At 37.6% G+C, this 22,493-nt stretch overlaps 1 protein-coding gene across 1 annotated transcript in view; it reads left to right on the top strand.

Annotated features, from left to right (window-relative positions):
- CNKSR2 (connector enhancer of kinase suppressor of Ras 2) overlaps positions 1-22,493 on the top strand; it is a 472,642-nt gene that overhangs the window by 377,367 nt on the left and 72,782 nt on the right. The window contains exons 20-22 of the mRNA XM_007957427.1: positions 1,016-1,083; positions 7,677-7,777; positions 11,230-11,776. Coding sequence (XP_007955618.1) covers positions 1,016-1,083; positions 7,677-7,777; positions 11,230-11,776 — 716 coding nt within the window. The remainder of the gene's footprint in view (positions 1-1,015; positions 1,084-7,676; positions 7,778-11,229; positions 11,777-22,493) is intronic.

Raw genomic sequence — 22,493 nt, forward strand, 5'->3', positions numbered from 1 at the left:
GAGGGTCGATGAAAGAGGGGAAGGCCCTCAATGACATGGATTGACACAATGGCTGTGACGATGGACTCAAGTATAGCAGGGATCATGGAGCTGGCACAGGAACAGGCGATGTTTCATTCTGCTGGACATAGGGTCGGTATGAGTTGGACACAACTTGATGGCACCTAACAACAACAACAGTGATTCCATACTTACCCAAGCTAGTTTGGCTGGTGGGTTCTTCCTTAATTTCTGATTTCAGAAAGTATTTAATCATAACTTAGGATTTACCAATGGAAGAGTGTCATGGTAGTTTAAAGATTTTGTGAGTTGATAATCTGATGCAATGTGAGTGGTTGGAGTAATGAACACAGGAAAAGCCCTGGTGAGACAAAAGAAGGAGATTGAAATCATACTTTGCTTCAGGCAGTCCCCTTCATTGGCAGTAGCAGCACCACTGAAAGAGAAAAGAATAGCTAAGATTTATTTTTAACTATTGCTCACAGAAATTAATTTTCAGGACTAAGCAGACGTTAAAATTGTATATAATCATTGTGTTTTTGGAAAACCTAATATCCTTGCATTTAAAAACAAGTTTCAGAAGTACTCTCAAGATATTTTTCCTCTTGTATCATTAAACTTAAATGAGCTTCATTAAAACTATTGTTCATAAAAAAACCTATTATTTTGACTGTCAATTTTCATAACTTTTTCCTTTATCAGGACAAATTAGACCTGATATTGTTTAAATATCTCTAAAGGAGTGTTCTGAAGAAACAGATCAGCAGGAATATTTGGAGTCCTACATTTGAAGCAAATATTAAGAGCTATCTGTGTGTAAGATTTTTAAATTGAAATAGCATCTTTAATGTGGGAGCAATTTGTACTACATCAACTTATAGCTCACTGAAGACTCCATGTGTCAAGAGTAGCAAAAAGCACATCTTACATGAAGAATTATTCCTCGTATTCTGAAATGTCTTAAACATTTTTAAAGAAGTATTAAGAAATTACTGACTAATATTTCTTTCTTCAGGTGGCTTAACAGAATTAATATGCTGACTGCAGGATATGCAGAAAGAGAGAGGATCAAGCAAGAACAAGGTAAAGGAATATTATTTTCACAGTTGCATTATACTTTTTTCTTACCATTTTCCTCCAAGGTACAAGGATTCACCACTATGACTTGAGGAAAAAAAATGCATATGCCAGTCGTGTTTGTTTTTTTTTTTTTCTTTTGGGAACTTTGTATCCAGCGCATAGCACCTTATAAGGAAGGTTTAGTAAACTGAACAGAAAGAGAATTTTTGGAGCATGTAGTGTGAAATTCTCTCTTATTTGTTGCCCTTTCCTTCAGTTCATTTCTTATGGGGGAAGAAAATGTAAAAGCCTGTAATTGTTTGTGGAAGGGCCACTGGTGGTGCTGTGGTTAAAGCACTTGGTTCCAAACCAGAAGGTTGGTGGTTTGAACCCAGCAACTATTCCACAGGAGAAAGATGTGGCTGTCTGCTTCTGTAAAGATTTACAACCTTGGAAATCCTGTGAGTCAGAATCGACTGGATGGCAGTGGGTTTGATTTGGTTGGTGTAATTGGTTGTATATATTGACCCAAGTCCAAGTCCTCAGTGGTAAATTGTTTTGTTTTCTCTTTCCCAATTTCATAGACATTTAAGAGGCCTTTTTTGCAAAGAACTCAAATGAATGATCTCTTATTCAATAAATTATCTCATTTGGTTATATTCTTCAGTTCTGTTACTATATAACGCTGTAATCTTATAGAACTATCTTAGTTTTGACCTCAGATTTATGAAGCATAATATCATGGTGTAGAATAGAAATCTTAACAATAACAAAAGCTGTGGTCACCATTCTGAGATGGCTTTACATTTTTCAAAGAATGTTTGCCATGTAACCCTTGGAAGCATAAGTAGTTTTTTAATTTGAGACAGCCTAAAGTTCCTAAGGCACTTGACTGCTAACCAAAAGGCTGGTGGTTCAAACCCACCAGCCTCTCCTCGGAAGGAAGGTTTGGCAATCTACTTCCGTAGTGATACTGCCTCGGAAACCCAAGAAAGGGTCGCTATGAGTTGGGTCCGACTCGACAGCACATAACAACAACAACAACAACAAAGTTAAAAGGATTCCACAGATTGATACACATACAAACAGAAATATATTTGTAGTTGTCTTTCCAGTGGGCACATCCAGTTTGTCAATGGGAAGATTCTGAAAATTTTGTTTTCTCTAAACTCATAGTAAAATCTCAGCCAAAATGTTTGGAAAAAAAACATCTAAAAACTTAAAGGATATAGTGATCTAAAAAAGATTACCAGATCACAAAACCCATCTGCTAACAAATGTTTAGGGCAGGGGCTAGCAAATTTTTCTTCTGTAAAGGAACAAATAGTACATATTTTAGGCCTTGTGGCCCAGAGATTCCCTGTTAACTACTCTGCCCCTCTGCTGTTGTAACACACGAGCAACCACAGATAATACATGTGTGCAGGGGTGTGGCAGTGTTCAGTGAAACAGTATTATGGATACGGAAATTAGAATTTTTAAAAATTTTCATGAGATGAGAAATATTCTTCTTTTAATTTTTTTTCCTGCCTTTTGAAAATATGAAAACCATTCTTGGCCCACAGTTCTTATCAAAGCAGGCAGAGGGCCACATGTGGCCTTCAGGCTGTAGTTTACTGACTTCTGATTTAGGACCATGGGATGAGGGAATAGGAGAGGTATGGTGTGAGGCAGTGGGGCAGGAAGATTTCTAAAGATTTATCGCCTTGAGGACCACAAACAATACAGACTTAAAGTTGCTTAAGAAAAAACAAAGAGCAGCATAAAGGTAAATGGAGCTCTGGTGGCACAGTGCCTAAGGCATTTGACCACTAACCAAAAGAAAGGCTGGCGGTTCAAACCCCCCAGCCACTCCTTGGAAGGAAGACTGGGCAATCTACTTCCATAGAGATACTGCCTCAGAAACCCAAGGAGGGGTCGTTATGAGTCGAATTGACTCAACAGCAGTGAGTTTGGTTTTTTGGTTATATAGGTAAATGGGTTCTAATTCTTATACAGTAGCAACTGATGGAAAAATTGCTATGTGGATACAAAGTGGTTTTTTTTTTAAAAAAAAAAAAAGCCTGAGAAGGGAGCGAATTTAATGAGGAAATGTTTGCTGGAGAAAGTGACTAATGAGCCTTATTTAAAGTTGGTGGTGGAAAGGGAGAGAAAATATCTTATTTGATTTTAAGTGCTTCTGTTTAAGGTCCTCAATGAGGCATTCTAACTGTGTGAAGGTGAACTAGGCACCTATCCTTCCTGAAATTACATTACTCTTAGTACAATATAGAAAATGTAATGCAATAGAGTTAAAATAGAAATCAGGATCCCTGAGAATAAGAGATTGGAGAGATCCCTTCCAGGAGGAAAAAGGGGAAAGGCTTTATGTTGACTCCATTATCGAAATGGTTCTTGCAGGATGAGAAGGATGTGGACGCAAGGAAGTAGCACAATAAAACATTTCTGTAGTGGGAACGGCATGGATAATTCCACAAATTGCGTGGAAGCCGTCTCCATCAAATCAGTATGCATGAGCAAATCCCAGCCAAGATGACGAAGTATCAGATCAGTCATTATTGATGCATTTCTTAAACAAAAATAAAAACACCAGCCTGCCATCTCAATTATCTTTAAAAGGCTGAAGCACTTCCTTAAAAGTACATGTAAATCTATCTCTGAGTTTTTCAGAGATGCAAGAATTAGAAGTGTGGGCAATGTACTAATAGGAAAAGGAATCTTTGAAAACAGTCAATATGCATGAATAAAGATTTTCAGGCTTAACTTCTATATTTTATCACCCAGCATTACTTTGAAGCTGAGCATGGTCTTGATTTTAGTGAATTTCATTTGTACTATGTGATATTATATAGCCAAATTTCATTGTGGATGAAAGAATTAGTAAGTTATATACTTTATGCAGATTGCAAAACGTATTTAGTCCCTGGATTCGTGCTGTCCTTTTTCATGTGAGTATGGCATTTTAGTGCATATGGCATACCCAAAATTTAATGAAGGTAATATATAGTCTTCCAAATAGACCTACTGACTGGAATGTGGTAGAAAATCACAGGCAGAAGCTAATAGTTACAATGTATGCAACCTCCATCTCTGAAATAATTTTAATTTCCACAGAGTATATGTTCCTTGGGCACTTTAACAGAGGACGCATACATACTGGACTTCCTCTCTTCCGCATGATCAGGTCCCACAGTGTTCCAGATAGAAAGTCACTGGGTGTGCATATCTGCCACACTCTGTAGGACATCTCTTGAGTACCATCTCTGTAGGGGTATAGGATATCTCTTGAGTACCAGTCTCAGAGTTGAAATTAAGCATCATACAAGATACAGCTTTGAGGATTGGTGATATTTTCCAAAGATGCAAAGGAATGACTGCCAAGCATTTTTATGTAAATGATCAGTGTAGCTTAGAGGTATTTGAATACTTGAATGTATGTGTTAACTTAAACAAGTTTAGTGACTCCCCGTCTTGAACTCCAGCAGTGTAAAGAATATGGGGTTCCCTTTCATTATTTATTACACTGAATTCTGCCAAGATCTCAATTCGGCTAATTATCTGCTAACCATCTTCCTATTTTTTTCCAGGTTCCATTAGGTTCTTCTTGCACCAAGAAGAACCTAATGTTCTTAGTGTATTATTTTCAATCAGATATAAGGTCTATGCAAAGCTTTAATTACAAAGAAAAAAAATGAATGTAATATATTGTATTTCTTTGGTAGTTCTAAATTTAAAAAGTCAACTTTTCTCAAAGTGTCCTTCAGTATCAACATGAGAATGTAAAATGGAAGTTTTTCTCTTCTGTGATGGCATGATTACTTAGGTATAAAATTCAATAACACTGCAAGAGACATTAAAAGTATCCATTTGTTTTGTGCTATATAGAGAGCTAAAAAAAAATATTTATTTGCTCTTAGAATAAAAGTCACACTAGTTTCAGTCTCTGAGCAACTTGTGTGCCTCTGATTTTCCACATAAACTCAAAAATGCGTGACTAGATTTTCTTTGTAGCTTCTTCTCTGGCATTGTTCTCTTAAAGATACCCAGCTTAGTGTGAGAAATATATAGTTAATTTACAAAGAAGTATTCCATCCTTTTATTAGCAACCTAAGAAAGCTTTAGATTGATGGTTCTTTTTAATAAACTAAAACTTACATCAAATAGTGGGCTAGAATTCTTCCTCACTTAACTGAGGGGAAAAGGAAGGGAGAAAATATCACAAAATCTATCACTTATGGTGACAAGCTGCAGAGAACCTTGATAAAATGGTGATCTCAATGTGCTAATAATAAGGACCACCTGAGATTGCTAACTTTCAAGACCCCAAGGTATCAGTGTAAACATCAATGAGAAACTCAGCATCGGTTCCACAATTTCTGGAAATATATGGGAATGATAAGAGCAGAAGTGATCTTGGCAAGCCGACTGCCTGAGGTTGGGGAAAGTTGGTTCCTTCACTGCTAGCAGTGACTTCCCAGTAGTAATTCAAGCTCCCACAAAACTATCCAACTCATGCCCTAGCAGTCGAGAGTTTAGTATTCATCACTGGAACATGCACCAAGAAGAACCTAATGTCTAAGACGATGAACATCATGCATGTATCACTTATGTTATCTAGGTCAGACTGTTCTGGCATACTAACTACAAACACACCCAGGAAGATAAGGGGTCCTGATATTTATTGCTGTCAAGTACAAGGCACTTGAATGTATTTTACCTTATTTACTACCCCCACGAGCCCTCCACACATACAACTCTGAAAAGTAGTTATTATTAGTTCCTCTCTACAGATGACAAAGCAGACTCAGAGGTTAAGTAAATCACAAGAGCACAGAGATGGTAAGTGGTGCTGCTCTTCCCACCAGCATTTGCTAGGTTCACTTTGGGGCAATGGTGTTGATTCATATTTGAAGGGAGACTTAATATACTAGCTGTCACCAATATGATCCAGTGTAAGAAATATGCAACAAACTTAGATTAGCCCTTGCTTATCTTTTATTCAGGAGCTCTGGTAGCATAGTGGCTAAGGCACTTGACTGCTAACCAGAAGGCTGGCGGTTCAAACCCACCAGCCACTCCTCGGAAGGAAGATGGGGCAATCTACTTCCGTAGTGATACTGCCTCGGAAACCCAAGGAGGGGTCGCTATGAGTCGGGTCCGACTCGATGGCACACAACAAACAAAACAAAACTATCTTTTATTCAAAGGGGATAATTGGCATAGGAATAGAATTTTTGATGTCCTGTGTTTTGAGGCGTGAATATAGTAGAAAGTTATTTTATTCCCAATCTCCATTGCTGAAGCATGTCTGTTTATAATAGCCAGAGTTATATATAGCAGAAGGAGGAGGGGGATTAAATGATCATGATCATTGCTGTACTTCACATTTAAATTTTCTGTTAATAAGAGTCACAGTGACTTGGTCTTCACAGCTTTAAGACAAGGCAATTTCTTAGTTCAAATCCCAGCTCTCTGTTGTAATGTGCCGTCGAGTCAGACCCGACTCATAGCGACCCCTCCTTGGGTTGCCGAGGCCCTACTACTCTCTAGTTGGCATATATTAAGTACTCAATAGACGTTAGCTGTAAATGCTATTGTTAGTATTAGTCAGCACTGCAAGGAAAATATGCTTCAAATTTTACAATACTGGAATTCCTGGATGGAAATGTGTTCCTGTAAAATAGGTGCCATGATTTTTACTACATGTAAATGGTAGTTAATACTTGTGATGGTTCTGTTGTGATTCGCTTTTTCCTAAGAATAGTGTAACTTTTCTTTTAATACCTTAATTTTCCTTAATCATCTGACTTTGATATGGGTAATACTTCTGAGTTTTTCCTTGTAAATCACATAAAGCATTAACACAACAGTTACAAGGTGTTTGAGAACAATTCTGATTATTGGCCTTTCTGCTGCAGAGTTCTTCCCCTCCTTCTTGCCTGAGGTCTGCCAAGTCACCTTGTCTAGCAACTTGTATTTTCTACCCTTTTAAGTAGTTCTAGAAGTTTGGAATTTTCAGCCCACATCAGCAAATTTGTCCTTTTGCATTTGGCAAGAATCAGGGTTTGCCATGTGTTTCCAAGTAGAGGTGGGAGTATGGTGTTATGGAGATTGATGTCAGCGTGACTCTGGAAACTGTGATTGTTAGATAACTAGTGAATTGAAACTAGAGAAGAGAATTTGGAGCATTAGTTTTGGAGCTGATTATATTTGTAGAGAGCTTCAGCCATGTATCTATTGCTTTTCTTCGAGTATTCATCTTTAGGATCAAACAATATACATTTAAGAGGCTCATATGATATCACCCATTAATTGAAGCTTCAGAATAATTTGGCCTGGAAACTAAAACACCATAAACCTGATTTGGATTATGCAATATCTTTTTCTTAGCTTCCTAAAATTGTGACTGCATATATTATTACTTGCTTTGAAGAGAGGTGGCAATTAGGTGATTGTATTCTTCCTCCTCAAAACCCAGCTGAAAATAAAAATTGGTGGGCCTGAGGGGTAGGAAGGGAGTTTAAATTTTCTTTTCTTAAATTATAGTGTGTATTCTTGGAAATATGGCTAGAAAACATTTAATAGAATGTTAATTACCCATGTGTCTGAAATTTCAGATTACTGGAGTGAGAGTGACAAGGAAGAAGCAGATACTCCATCAACACCCAAACAAGACAGCCCTCCACCCCCCTATGATACATACCCACGGCCTCCCTCTGTAAGTTAACAGCAAGAATGTACTTATTATATAATCAGATTCTTTAACCAAAAGCATCCTTTTGTATGTTAAAAACTTACATAGTAGGGAAACTAGAGTACTGGAAATGGAACAAACAGAATGCAGTTAAAGAGAATGTTGACACATTGTGATAAACAGAACTAATGACACTGAATAATTCGTGCAGAAATTGTCAAATGGGGACCTAACTTGCTGTGTAAACCTTTACCAAAAACTCAATAAAATTAGAGAGTATCTATATGTAGCAGGTTACATGACAAAGTTCAGGTTTCTTAAGGGGAAGGAAAATTGGAGGTCTGAAATTTTTTTAAGTATATAAAGAATATTTAATCAGGAGAAACAGTCACCACAGATTACAGGCAGAGTAAATACCAGACCACTGTTATTGGGAAAATATACTGTTTGTGCCAGAGCAGCCTTCATAGAAAGAACTGGTAGTGTAGTGGGTAAGGCATTTGGCTGCTAACTAGAAGGTCAGCAGTTCAAACCTACCAGTTGCTCCACAGAAGAAGATGAAGCAATCTACTTGCATAAAGATTTACAGCCATGGAAACCCAATGGGGGTCACTATGAGTCAGAATCAATGCAATGGCAGTGAGTTTGGAGTTTTTTGTTTGTTTGTTTTGAGCCTTCATAGAAATATGAACAGCAAAAATAGTTTTTTTAGGAAAAGGTATAAAAATTGACCTTATCTGTTCCAACTAATATGTCCTCTAGAAGCAACTCATGAAGATTAATATTATATCTGTATTGAACATGTTTTGGCATGTAATTTTGAGTCAGCCATGGGGTCTGATTTAATGTATACATTTCCATGCTGCTCTGGCAGTAAATATTTACGGAAGTAGATTACGCAGTCTTGCTTCCACAGAGTGGCTGGTGGGTTTGAACCACCAACCTTCTGGCTAGCAATCAAATGCCTTAGGCACTACACCACCAGAGCTCCCTGGACTTCTTAATACTGTGTAAATTATTCTGTGTATAGACTGTACTTTGTTTTTAAAATCAGGTAAACAACTATCCTGGTTTGCTTGAAACTATCCCACTTTATGCCCGTTTCCCATCAGAACTACCAAAGTGTCTCAGTAGTGTCCCAGTTTAGACAACACATTCATTACATGGTCACGCTGACCATAAGAATCAATTCTGCCTGTCTTGGGTCTGCCTATCTTGCCTGTGTAGGAAATGGAAGCTGGATTTAGGTGGTAATAACAACAAGAAGTTGATATCATTCTAGGCTACTTCTCAACCATGGCTGTGTGTAAGAATCACCTCTAGAACATTTTAGACATGGAGATGCTCAGACCCATCAAAAATCAGAATATTTACTGATTAATAGTAAGTCAGAGTATTTGGGACTGTGAATGACTCATTGTATTATACTGTGAACTCTTTGAGAAGAGAGACCCTGTTCTGGTCATCTGTACATTCCCATGGGATAGCACAGCACTGGTACTTACTTATTAAGTGCTTAATAAATATTTATAAAATAAGTGAATGGGCACTTTTTCGCTAACAACTAAAGGGGAAGTCACATTTTTAATAAAAATGTTTGATGAAAGAGGAGAAAAGTGGGGGAAAGTATCAAATTACCCCATCTGTATGCACATTTCTTTAATAAATACCGTAGGGTACCTAATGCAACAGAGTGCAAGGGGTAAGCTGTAGACAGAAAACAAGGCAGTCAGTGACAAGATGTAGTATATTGTATTTTTCCTCTTTCCCTAAAGAATCATGATCTGAACATTTTTTTTGAAATAATTATAAAAGAGGAAGAAAAGAAAACTGCGGTTTCACTGAACAGCCCTTTAAACTTACAAATTTCAAGAAAGAAACTATTCACAATTTTTTAAACATGTAGGTAGGTAACCTGCCCACGGAAAATGCCTAGTAACTTCTACTTTACCCAAGGGAGCAACACAGCCTTCCCCTCAGCCAGGCTTGTCCTGGCCTCCACCTCGGCTTCATTTGCTATGCTGATATTGAGTAAATCTGGTTCCTCCTCCTCCCAGAAAAAGGCGTGGGCCCATCTGTTAGTTGCCGGAGCTAGATTAAGGCTTGTTGCAGTAGGGATATCTGCAAGTATTTTACAGTGTTCACTTGATGCCAAATCCTTTTTCTTGACTGGTCTTTGTGCTATAACTTATATTCTCAAATTTTAAATTCCAGGGATAAAAACACTCTGTTTTCCTTCTGTGTTTATATACCCTGTAGGGTCTAAGCTTAAGCACAGTGGTTGACCCTGCTAGCAAGAAGTTCGGCAGTTCAAACCCACTAGCTGCTCCATGGGAGAAAGATGAGGCAGTGTGCTTCCATTAAGATTTACAGCCTTGGAAATCCTTTGGGGCAGTTCTACTCTGTCCCATAGGGTCACTATGAGTCAGAATTGACTCGATGGCAGTGGGTTTTTTTTTTTTTTTTTTTTATGAAATCACTGTAAATCAGAATTTGACTAGACAGCAATGGGTTTGGTTTGCCTTTGTCTCTGTGCTCAGGGCATATGCTAATCGCCATCAGGGTATAATCTTATCTGCCTACATTTTTTAAAAAAATGTGATAAATATATATGTAATAAAACATTTACCACTTCAACATTTTGAATATGTACAATTCAGTGCCATTAATTATATTCATCATGTTGCTAAACCACCACCGTTTTCCTTTTCAAAACTTTGCTATCACCCTTAACAAAAGCTTAGTGTCCCCTAAGCAATGAGTCCCTCTTTCTCCCTCCCTCCCACCCATGCCTAGTAATCACTAGTAAACTTTGATCTCAGTAGTCTTATCTCTTCTAGGTGTTTTACATAAATGGGATGATACAATAAATAAGTCAGTCACAAAAGGACAAATATTTTTGCCCTTTTGTGACTGACTTATTTCACTCAGCATGTTTTCAAGGTTCTTTCATGTTGTAGCATGTGTTAGGACTTCATTTCTTTTTTAACACTCTAGAATTTGCCTGAAAAGTGACAAGACTGTAAGACAACTTTTCGATGAAGAAGAAGGGTTCTATTTATTTATAAGCATTTTGTTTTCATGTCCAAAAAATTCTCTCTTTGCCCTCATCCCAAGCTACATTAAATCTGGAATACAAATCTGGGGAACAGTACCTCTTTAGGGCTTCAAATGTGTGGAAACTTTAAAACCAGACATTTTCAATTGCTGAATATTTTCTAAGCACTCATATTTGCATTAATATGCCAGATTTTTTCATGAGAGCTTGGTAAAGCTACATTTCAGTACATCCATGCCTCTGCTTTTGAAATGTAAGCTGGGTCTACTTTTGAGATATCTGAAAACTTGAATAGACATTAACTTGACTAGGTAAGTCTGTTCACTTAAATATTATCTGGTGACAACCGAATGCACTTCTCGGGGTAGAAGTGATCTGCTATCTCTTAAGTGACTGATCCTTTCCATCCTCTCCACAGATGAGTTGTGCCAGTCCCTATGTGGAAGCAAAACACAGCCGGCTTTCCTCCACAGAGACCTCTCAGTCTCAATCTTCCCATGAAGAGTTTCGCCAAGAAGTGACTGGGAGCAGTGCAGTGTCCCCCATACGCAAGACAGCCAGTCAGCGCCGCTCCTGGCAGGATTTAATTGAGACGCCGCTGACAAGCTCAGGATTACACTATCTTCAGACTCTGCCCCTGGAGGATTCTGTCTTCTCTGACTCCTTGGCTATATCCCCAGAGCACAGGCGGCAGTCTACCCTTCCAACTCAAAAGTGCCACCTACAGGATCACTATGGGCCATATCCCTTAGCTGAGAGCGAGAGGATGCAAGTGTTAAATGGAAATGGGGGCAAACCTCGAAGTTTCACTCTGCCTCGAGATAGTGGGTTCAACCACTGCTGTCTGAACACGCCTGTTAGTGCCTGTGATCCACAGGACGATGTGCAACCAACAGAGGTGGAGGAAGAGGAGGAGGAGGAGGAGGAGGAAGGGGAGGCAGCAGGGGAAAACATAGGAGAAAAAAGTAAGTATGTTTATGGAGATTCTTAGCCTGTATACAGAAAGTCTTAACCTTTTCAACTTATTTTAAGAAAACAGAATTTTGTTTCTTTTTTTTCTTAAAATAATGGTCTTGCTGCATAAGAAATTCAGTAACTTGGGGAAAAAATGATGAGTAATGAAGCTTATATCATAGGACACCCACAGAGCAAATAATTCTTTTCTCCAACTGCTCATTTGTCTTATAAGGTTGATGGTATTCATTTCCCTTTCCTATTTCTCTTATCCACTTTCTTCTCATTTGCATGCACCATCCTTCTGGCCCGCAGTGGTTGATCCCTGAATCTGGGTTAAAAAACTGTAAATGTTCATAGCAGAGTGTTAGAAGAGCTTTGGCTGAATAAGTAAGTGAACACACACATACATATCTTCCATTTTCACTGTCAGGAACTTTAAAGGAAACATTCAAAAGATCATTTTTCCAACAAGAAATTTCACATAGCATTTCTGTCAACTCCAAATAGCTGAACTTATTTCTAGAAACCAATTTGCCAAAAGCATCCATCTCCTCTCTTGGTATGAATGTTGACTGTAAAACTCTATTTATGTGAATCAACTCTTAAGAGACACAAGTCAGTTACATTACTCTCTGCCTTGTTAGCATTAAGAATATGTTTAGTAGTGGTAAAGTTCTTTATCCAATATCCCATACCAAGCATCTATTTATACTTAATGTGATACACCAGTTCAAAAACCCAGGTTAGTTGAAGGCAAAGACTGTAATGCAATTATTATAGTGTAGATATAAAATACAGGTTTGGCTATAAATCTTGAATGTGAAATGAAAAAAAAAATAGTATAGAAGAAATAGTATGAAAGTGTTTGCATCTCTTTATTCAAAATGCACTCTGGGTCAGTTAGTGCAACTGACTTGAGCCAATGCTGATGAAAGCACAGTTACTGTTTTAGTCCCCCTAGGGCCTTAGACTTCTCTGTTAAGGATACAAACTGTCTGTATCCTTCAACCAATTTGACAAGTACATGGGACTTTGATTACAGGATGTGATAATATAAGTTCATCACAACTGAAAAAACAACTCAAAACTCACATGTTACCAATAGATCAGGAACCTCATATTGATGCCAACTTTGGCTCACTTAAAATGAGACTCACTTTGGAGATTATTGACTAGAGCATACAGCAAACTTCCCTTTATGGTGTGACTCTTTATTACATTATTTAATGGGAATTAAATACTATCATTCACCAACAAAATGTAAGAGTTGTTTATAATGAAACTCATATTTTAAGGTAGTTTCCATGTTATGTATAGTTTAGTCATAATCTCAATGCAAAGCACTATAAAAGTATACCATTGGTACAGGAAAGGTAGTTACCATCCATTACCTGCCAAGCCCCCCAACACTCACATTTATTAGATATTATATAAAAGTCTTGTGAAAGAAATATTTGGGAGCTGTGCTAGGTTTCTGTAGGACTTCTGGCAAGCTTGATATATGTTTAATGTTATAGTTGTTACCAATATTAACAAACTGTTCTCTAAGATTTAACTAAAGATGAGTTAGAAATTTCATTTCCTTTGTCATCCAGGTGCTATACCACAGCTGCAACTGAATATGTAACGCTTATTTCTTATTCTACAAGCATACTGGAGAAAATACTTCATCTCAGCCATTTTAAAATAATGTTAAAATTGGACACTGAAACAAACAAACAAAAAAAACCTATTGCCAGAAATTAGGCACAGCCCATCAAAATAGAGAATTCTGATCAGCAAACATTTCATCATTTCTACAGGTTACAGGTAGAGTCATTGAATCTGTCCTTTTTAGGACGAGCTAGTTAACCAACACTTTCTCCTAGTCATTGTGTATGGCAGACCAGAAAGGAGAAAGCATGTCCTAGAGCGTGAGAGGAAAGCATGCAACCTATGCTGTCCCTTTAGGTTTTTTAGCGCTCCACAGAGCATCTGTAATTAGATTGCTTTTGATGCTTTTTCTTTTAGCATCGTTTGACCTTTTCTGTTTTTCTGTAGATTAGACTTATTTTTAGCCATGTAGATGCACTCCCATGTCAATTTTTTTTTCTTAAGTTTCCCAAATGAATTAAGTGGGCAGTTATCTGGTACTTTCCTTTTTTTTTTCCAGTGGGCTCTCTCTTTGTGGAATAATTGCCATAAAGCAGAACAGTCCTAGATGGTATATCAGTATATTTATTATTGCACATTTTGTCTTTATGAGCAAATGTTATGGGACAACTCATGCTATTTCAGTCAGGTCTGCATCACTAAAGGTGGTAGGTAGTGCGTCATCTTTCAAGCCCCACTGCTGTCTGGGTATTGTCCCATAAATCTTGCCACTTGATGTCTCAGTGTACATTAGTGTATTTCATGCTTGCCCAGAAGATGCTTCTTATTCAATGGAATGTATGTTCCCTTTCCCAGTGATGGTCTTTCTGCATTGGTGTTTCTAATATTTAGGAGTGTGCAATTGGTAGAGCCCTTTGTTTGGGAAGCATCAGCTTTAAAATCAAAGTTTTCAAAAGAATAGTTAAGGTTTAGTCAATGGGTGTCATGTTCATGGCTGTCCTGGATTGGCCTTTTGGAGTAAATATTTCCAGACTACATATTCAAACCAAGCTGCTTGGCGTTATGTCAGCAGAGCATAAGTTACACACAGGAAAGAAGCCATGACCATTACACCAGCCTCAGACTTATATGCATGCCACCCACCACATAGCACCCTGCTGCTTCATGGTTAAGCAGCAATTCATGTTTGTGAAAATCAATGTCCAACAGCAGTGTGTTTCTAACTGTCCTTCTGAAGCCAGCATTTGATTTGACCTACTAAGTGAATTTGTACTAATCAAATACAGACCGACAGAGAAACTAACTCTACTGTCATTGGCACCAAACATTTTTCTTTTGCCAAGAAGTTAAAAATATGAAGCCTCAGGCAGGTGGTGGGCAGGAATAATGGAAGAAATCATGAAAATATGGCCTATCTTATTTATACCTATAGGAGTGAAGAATTATGTTATCATCAACCAACAACTTTTCTTATCATTTATATTATACCTTACCATTATGCAATATGTATTATATAGTGTTTTAGTGCTTACAAAGCTATCTAAGAAGCAGAATGTTCCTAAATTCATGACCTAGATGTTTTTCAGTTTCCTTATAGATGTGGAATTTGACCCTGCTTATGAAATGTAAATTTAGCCTTCTTTAAAACAGATTTCATGGTCAAACTACCTTTTGTCTTATTTTGAAATTCAATCATTTAACTGAGTCATACTGTGATTTTTCCCAGACTAAACTCATTTGAATCTAAAATGGATGTTACTAAAAGTACACAGATGAGACTTGTCTTGTTTTTCTTTGACTGAAAAGTCAGCTTGTATGTTAATTATCCTGACCTACTTCACTGGCATTTGGGAAAAGACAAGTAATTTCTTATTATCCCAATTAGCAATTTTGAAGCTTATTAAGGTGTGTGCCTTATAGCACCTCAATTAAATTAAATTATAAATTATGTCAGGTTATGCAGATTTCAAGGAGTATAACTCATAAAAGTGTGGGACAAAAAGTATAAAAACATATCTCATTCAGAAATCATCTTCCATAACACTAAAATACTGTTTTGGATAATGCATCTTGACATCTGCTTAAGTATCTCTCTTTCCTTTGCCATACTAAGCAATTTAGATGTTTTCAAAAGATTTATCCCTTAATCCTGCTGACTTTTCCCCAGCAGTTATAGAGGTACTGTTTCCCAGCCATATATTCTTAGTACCTTCATTCACTCAATGGAGTTATAATGTGCTCTTTTTCATTGTGTTGGAGATAACCTACCAGTCTTCTCAATTTATTTACACATATATTTAGCTAGGTCTTAGAAATATATAAGGAGCTCTTGTGGCACAGTGCCCTAAGGCATTTGACTCTAACCAGAAGGTTGGTGGTTGAAACCCACCAGCCACTCTGTGGAAGGAAGATGGGGCAATATACTTCCATAAAGATTTACTGCCTCAGAAACCAAACGGGGGTCGCTATGAGTCAGAATCAACTCAATGCCAGTGGGTTTATAAATCTATAGCAAGACATAGGTCTTTTTTAGGCAAGGGAGGGTGAGGGGGAATAAAATCTGTTACCTTATGGCTACTATATATATCAGGTTATCTTCCTGATATATTTTATTGGTGCTTTCAAAATGAGATCTGCTAAGAAGTATATTTTAAAGTCATTTTCTAGTATCTAGCATCCTTTGCACACCTTTGATAACTCAGGAGCTGCCCAGAATATGCAGCTCAGTGGCCTAATATCTTAAAGTATCTAGCCAGAGAGGTTAGATAATGACTGCCAATACAGTACAGAAGATAGTGCATTAACCCTCTTCAATCATTTTAAGCGTCCTAGAGTAATTTCCTGGTGATTTTCTAAAAGCCATGAATGTTATCCTGAAGAACATTCAGGTATGAGATGTGTGTGCAGGAGGAAATTATTCTCAGAATATGAAATTGTTTTGAAAGAAAAAGAGGAACTAGTAAAAAATAAAAACGACACAGCATTTTTCACTGTTTTATTTGTTGTCAAGATAAATTATACACAAACACAGAATTTGTAAGAGCATAATCATTAATAATACCAAATTATAGTTCAAGTATAAAGGGAAGAGATAGAGAATGATATAAGCAATGTGAATAAAAAGACATGCAATAAAGTCTGAAAGAAGTTTCAGGCAGCATCATTGGCTGGTTATGTAAAAATGCATATAAAAATATACAGGAACATCTATAAAGTAGTAACCAAATACTCTCTCGATACCTTATTGTCTGATTTTGAAGAAAGACTGTTAGGGAGACATGAAAAACTGAAGATCAGATAGAGAATCCAGCTGTCATTCTGAAACTAGTCAGAGATTGGGTTTTTATCACACTTCCCTGGTTCTTTGGCTTAAATAATGAAGAAAAGGTATTAATTTACAGGAAGGTCAGAGGTGGGGCTGTTCTGGGGTAAATTTAGTGACTCTACAATGTCAGGACTCTCAGTTAATTTTTCTGTAATGCCTAGAGACTTTTCTCCTTGACCTCCAGCCTCAAGCAACAGCTCCAATCATCACTTCCCCTAAGACAGCATCCAAAGGGCCAAAAGTCAGGCCCTATCTTTAGTGCTTTGTGTAAGATCAAGGAAAACTCTCCTTGGATTCCTTTAGGAGATAAGTCCCCAAATTTCACTAGCCAAGGTTGCACCATAACATGACCATGCCTAAACAACAAGGGAAATGGAATGATCATGAATAGTTTAGAAAAAGCTTGACTTGTTTTTAAGATCATGAAGAAAAGAAATGACCAAACTGCTTGTCATTACTTTCTACAAGAGCAGCTATGGAAGTGTTAGGTATATAAAAGAGGGGATATATATTGTGCAACCCTGAAAATATGGCAAGTCTGATATTATTGTTGACTCCTGAAATGAAGAAGCCATGTTTTACTCTAACTAATAAATGATCCTAGCTTAGAGTACAGTTTTTGGAGACATTTCTCAGTTCAAATTCTTGATTTGTCACTCTGCCACTTGCAAGTTCTGTGCTTAATCAAGTTATTTAATACCACTGTTGTTGTTGTTGTTATGTGCCGTGGAGTCAGACCCGACCCACAGCGACCCCACCTTGGGTTTCTGAGGCAGTATCACTACAGAAGTAGATAGTCCAACCTTCCTTCCAAGGAGTGGCTGGTGGGTTTGAACCACCAGCATTCTAGTTAGCAGTCAAATGCCTTAGGCACTATGCTACCAGAGCTCCTATTTAATACCACTAGACATTATTTTTTTCGTTTTTTCAATCATATGATTACAGTTTCTATCTTTTGAGATTATACAAGGATTAAATAAGTTAAGGCCAGAAAGCACTTAGCAACCATATCTGACACATTGCAAGTCTGTCCAGCTAATATTATTTAATTATATAATTTTATGTAGATTGTATACAGATTTGGATTTAGGCAAAGAAGGCAATTGCAATACTTCAGTACTTAACTACTGAATTGTTGGGTGCAGTGGAGTCAATTCTGACTCATAGCCACCCTACAGAGTAGAACTGCCTGATAGGGTTTCCTAGGCTGTCATCTTTATGGGAGTAGATTGCCAAGTCTTTTCTCCCACAGACCAGCTGGTGGGTTCAAACAGCTGACCTTTCCATTAGCAGCCGAGTGCTTAACCATTGTGCCAACAGGGCTCCTTAAATAGTAAATTAGGCCTGGAAAACCCCACTAAATAGTGTTTACTTGACTTTATGACCTATCTTTGTTCAGTTCCAGCTATTGACTCGAGCCATATGAATGCTGTTTTTGTAGATCAAAATGATGAAATAGCAGCAATTTTGTACATTTCAACATAATATATTAGTCGTGTTCTAGGAGCTGAAATAGAAATGTCTGTCATTTCATGTTCTCATCACTCACTACTCCTTCTGTTTTCCCTTTGGATGTTTGTAAATTCAAAAGAAACCTTGCATTCCAAAAGCGATAACCTCAGACATATTTACTGAAATGTGTATTTATAGAACTTGCCATTAGGGTCTCAGTTCAATTGTTTTTGCCTCAGAGAATCCTTTGCTGACAGTCTAATCTGACCCAGATGCCCCCACCACTCTCATTCAGCCTCTGGTACAAGTTACCACCAGTTGCCCTTAAGTCAGTTCCAATTCTTGGCAACCCCACGTGGGTCAGAGTAGAATTGTGCTCCGTAGGATTTTCAGTGGTTGAGCTTTCAGACATAGACTGTGAGGCCTTTCTTCCAAGGTGCCTCTGAGTGGACTCAAACCCTCTGGCACATTCCCTTTTTTATATTCTTTACAGCTTCATCACTGGGGGCATAATATATACTGTGCACTGGTTTATTTTCATCTCCACCCACCAGAATAAAAGCTGTTTAAGAGCAGGAATTTCATTCCTCTCTTATATACTCAGTACCTAAAACAGTAGCACATAGTAGGCCAGGCAGTATAGAGTGAATGAATGAGTGGATGAACAAATACAGTTGACCCTTAAACAGCACAGGGATTAGAGATGCTGACCCCCACATAGTAGCCTACTGTTGACCAGAAGCCTTACTGATGATAAACAGTCAGTTAATACATCTCTTTCTATACAGTTATTAGATTTTCACGTGAAGACACTGACATACATACACAACAGATAAGTTTATTAACTGTATGGCATGATGAATATTTACTATTCAGTAAGTCTCAGTGGATCATCATCAAGGTCTTCATCCTCATTGTCTTCACGTTGAATAGGCCAAAGAAGAGAGGTTGGCTGTGCTCAGAGATGGCAGAGGTGGCAGAGGTGGAAGCGGGGGCAGGAGAGGCAGGCACACTCAGTGTAACCTTATGGAAATTTCTGTGCATCAGAATTTCTGTCTTGACTATTTGCTTTTTCATTTCTTTACAACTGTATCTGTACAGTACCAATCCTTTCCCACTGTTTCCTTTAGGTTCAGTGCCCATATCATAGAAAGGTCCATGTTGTAAAAGAAGTCAAAAGCAGTCTTGAATAGTTGGAACCTTTCTGCCAATTTGTCTAACGTCAGTTTGTTTTCTGGCACTGCTTCTTCTACGTCGTCGTCTTCATCATGTGGCACTCGTTCAGAAACACTCATCTCCGTCAAGTCATCTTGGGTTCATTCCTCTGGTGTGCTATCTATTAGCTCTTGAATTTCTCCAAGATGCATATCTAGAAAAAAATCCACATATAAGTGGACCCACGCAGTTCAAACCTGTGTGGTTCAAGGGTCAACTGTAATAGCTAACCCTTCTTGTTGCTAAATTCCTTTGTATTTTATAATAGTTTAAAGCTAAAGTTGTTGTATTCATTGTGTGACATAAAGCAGGAATCCAAACATTGCAAAAAAAAGTGCAAAATTCTTCATTTTTAGGTATTCTCTAAATGAGAAGACAGGGCTGCATGTGTTCAGCATACCCTTTTCATGCTGAGGACCACAGAACTGGGATGCTAAGAACTAGAACTACTGCTCTTTGTATTGTGGCTCACGAATAGTCACCTTCTCTAATGTTGAAACCAGTCTCCCATTTCAAAGATGCAGGCCACCACGATTTGCCACATAAAATGACTAGTTCGCTGTCATATACAGGATTAGAAACCAGATGTTCTAGCAAAGATTACTCAGATCACTGTCAGTGCTTTGTTCATAGGCCTGGGTCTCCTTTAGAAGTCATTGATCACCTAGCTTCATCTTAACTAGTTTGTAACAAGTGTCAAACTTACAACTTGTACTTTAGCAAATAACCAATAGCCATACATCAGCCAGGAGGGGGAAAAAAAACCCTAAGGATTGTTAACAGGTAATGAAGCCAGATTTTAATGGCAAATGAGTGAATTCTAGATGCTACAGAGTCACACTAGCAGAAGAAACGACTAGACAAGAGTTACCACCTAAAAGCATGACAACTCCTCACCAGCATCGGAAAGACACGTTATAATTTATAATTTGTTTTACCATAAAAAAAAGATGATCGGGGTCAGTTTTTACTTTTTACTATTTTTACACATTGAAAAAGCAAACCACTTTCTTCAAACCAGTAACAGCATATTGTCACTTTCTCAGTACAATCTTTTCTAGCTTATTTTATGCATACAAATCCTAAGGTTGCAAGAGCTCTGGTGGTGTAGTAGTTAAGGTATTTGGCTGCTAACCAAAAGGTCAGTGGTTCTAACTCACCAGCCACTCCATGGAGGAAAGATGAGGCAGTCGCTTCTGTAAAGACTGGAAATCCAATGGGGGTCTCTATGACTTGGAATCAACTCAATGGCAGTTAATTTGGTTTGGTTGGGAATCCTAAGGTCAGTCTCCTTTTACTTTGGTTACCCTTACCAGAGAAAACTAAAGGTCACAAATGCCTCATTTTTGTCCGTTTGCATGTGAATCTACCAGAAGGTGGTAGATAAGACATAATGGGATTGCACCAGAGCAACACATACCTTGGAAATTTTAAAACTTCCCCACATGTTTTTCTTTTGTTGTTTAATGTAAAAGTGGTAACTTTCTTATTAGAAAATAAATACATACATGATGCAGTGATAAAAATAAAAAGCCCCTCTCTCCTTACTCTTGAGAGATAATTATTGTCAAAAGTTAAAGTTTTAAAGATTCCTTTTGGTATAAATTTATTTTCCTCATATATCTTTTTCCTGTAACTCAGTGTGAGTAAGGAAGTGAGGTATGGTTCGGTTGAATTGCAATTTGTGATTTTCTCTAAGATAGATAGATAGATAGATATAGCATAGTGCCTAAGGCATTTGACTGCTAACCAGAAGGCTGGCAGTTCAAACCCACCAGCCACTTCTCAGAAAGCAGGTTGAGCAATCTACTTCCGTAGTGATACCACCTCAGAAACCCAAGAAGGGGTCGCTATGAGTGGGATCTAACTCAACAGCACTGAGTTTGGTTTGATTTTATATATAACATTAGTTTATAATATAAGCAACAGTTTTGTGGAATAACTTATGACCACCTCAGGAATCCAGCCCCAATTCTAGACTTTGTTACCCTAGATAATGCAACCATTACCTATTGGCCTTTTTAAAAACAATAGAAAGATTGGAGGGATCAATCATGGAAGAACAGAAGGGCAGTATTTGTACAGGGAGACAGCTAGAAGGCAGGAGTACATGGGAGGGAAGGACACAGGGAAGAGGTTACTACAGCAAGGAAGTGGGAAGAGAGCTGTTAATTGTGGGGAATTGCAATCAATGTCATGAGACAAAATGTGTATGAACTGCTGTAAGGAAAATGAATTTGCTCTGTAAACTTTCACCCAAATCACAATAAAAAATTTATTTAAAAAATGATAGAAGGAGAAATGTGAGAAGAAAAATGGTGAAGACTACGCATGAACACTTACACATACCTCGCCATGCCCATAATATCAGAAGCTCTCTTGCCTAATCACCTAATGCTATGGTACCATATGAATTTTACCCAGCTTTCATTATCAAGGTCATCCAGTACTGTCAATTTATCCCAAAACTCTGTGATGAAAACAACAAAGTCATAGCCAATTGGCCATAGGTAGCAAATCTAGCCTTCCAGAGCCAGAAAGCAGAACTCTGATGTGCTTCAGAGCCATGGAGTTTGGTGGTCCGAATTTACCTCTGGCTTTTGGCTTCAAGTTATAAAACATTAACCCTATTAAACCATCTCTCTCACTTTTTTTCCCCCATTGTTCTCACTAGTTCCATTCTTCTGGTCTCTCAGACTTTGTTTAAGCAGAGGCTCATCTTAGGCCTAATATTAGGTCTTAACAGTTCAATCTATTATGCCCTGAAATTTTTCCTTTAATTATCATTAACATGTCATTCAATAAGAGAAAGGTGACTATTATGTTTTTAAGTGCAGAAATGACAGTTGGTCATAAAAAATTATGTTTCAATATTTAACCCATATCCCTGAGAAATTCTAGAAAGCTCTTGTCTCAGGAATGTAATATGACACTTTCGTATATAGCAGTATTAGTTTCTATTATAAATAAAAATTACTTCAATAAAATTAACATTCTGGGTTATTTTCCAGAAATTTTAGAATATTTGAAAATAAGAGTGGGTAATTAAACTCATTGGTTTGTTTCAGAGCTACAAATTCTTTACATTCTTAATCACTGATTCCCAAACATTTTAAAATCTAGATTTAGCCTACTACAAT

Source organism: Orycteropus afer, unplaced genomic scaffold (assembly GCF_000298275.1).
Source record: "Orycteropus afer afer isolate SDZICR_OR568_19922 unplaced genomic scaffold, OryAfe1.0 scaffold00749, whole genome shotgun sequence".
NCBI lineage: Eukaryota > Metazoa > Chordata > Mammalia > Tubulidentata > Orycteropodidae > Orycteropus > Orycteropus afer.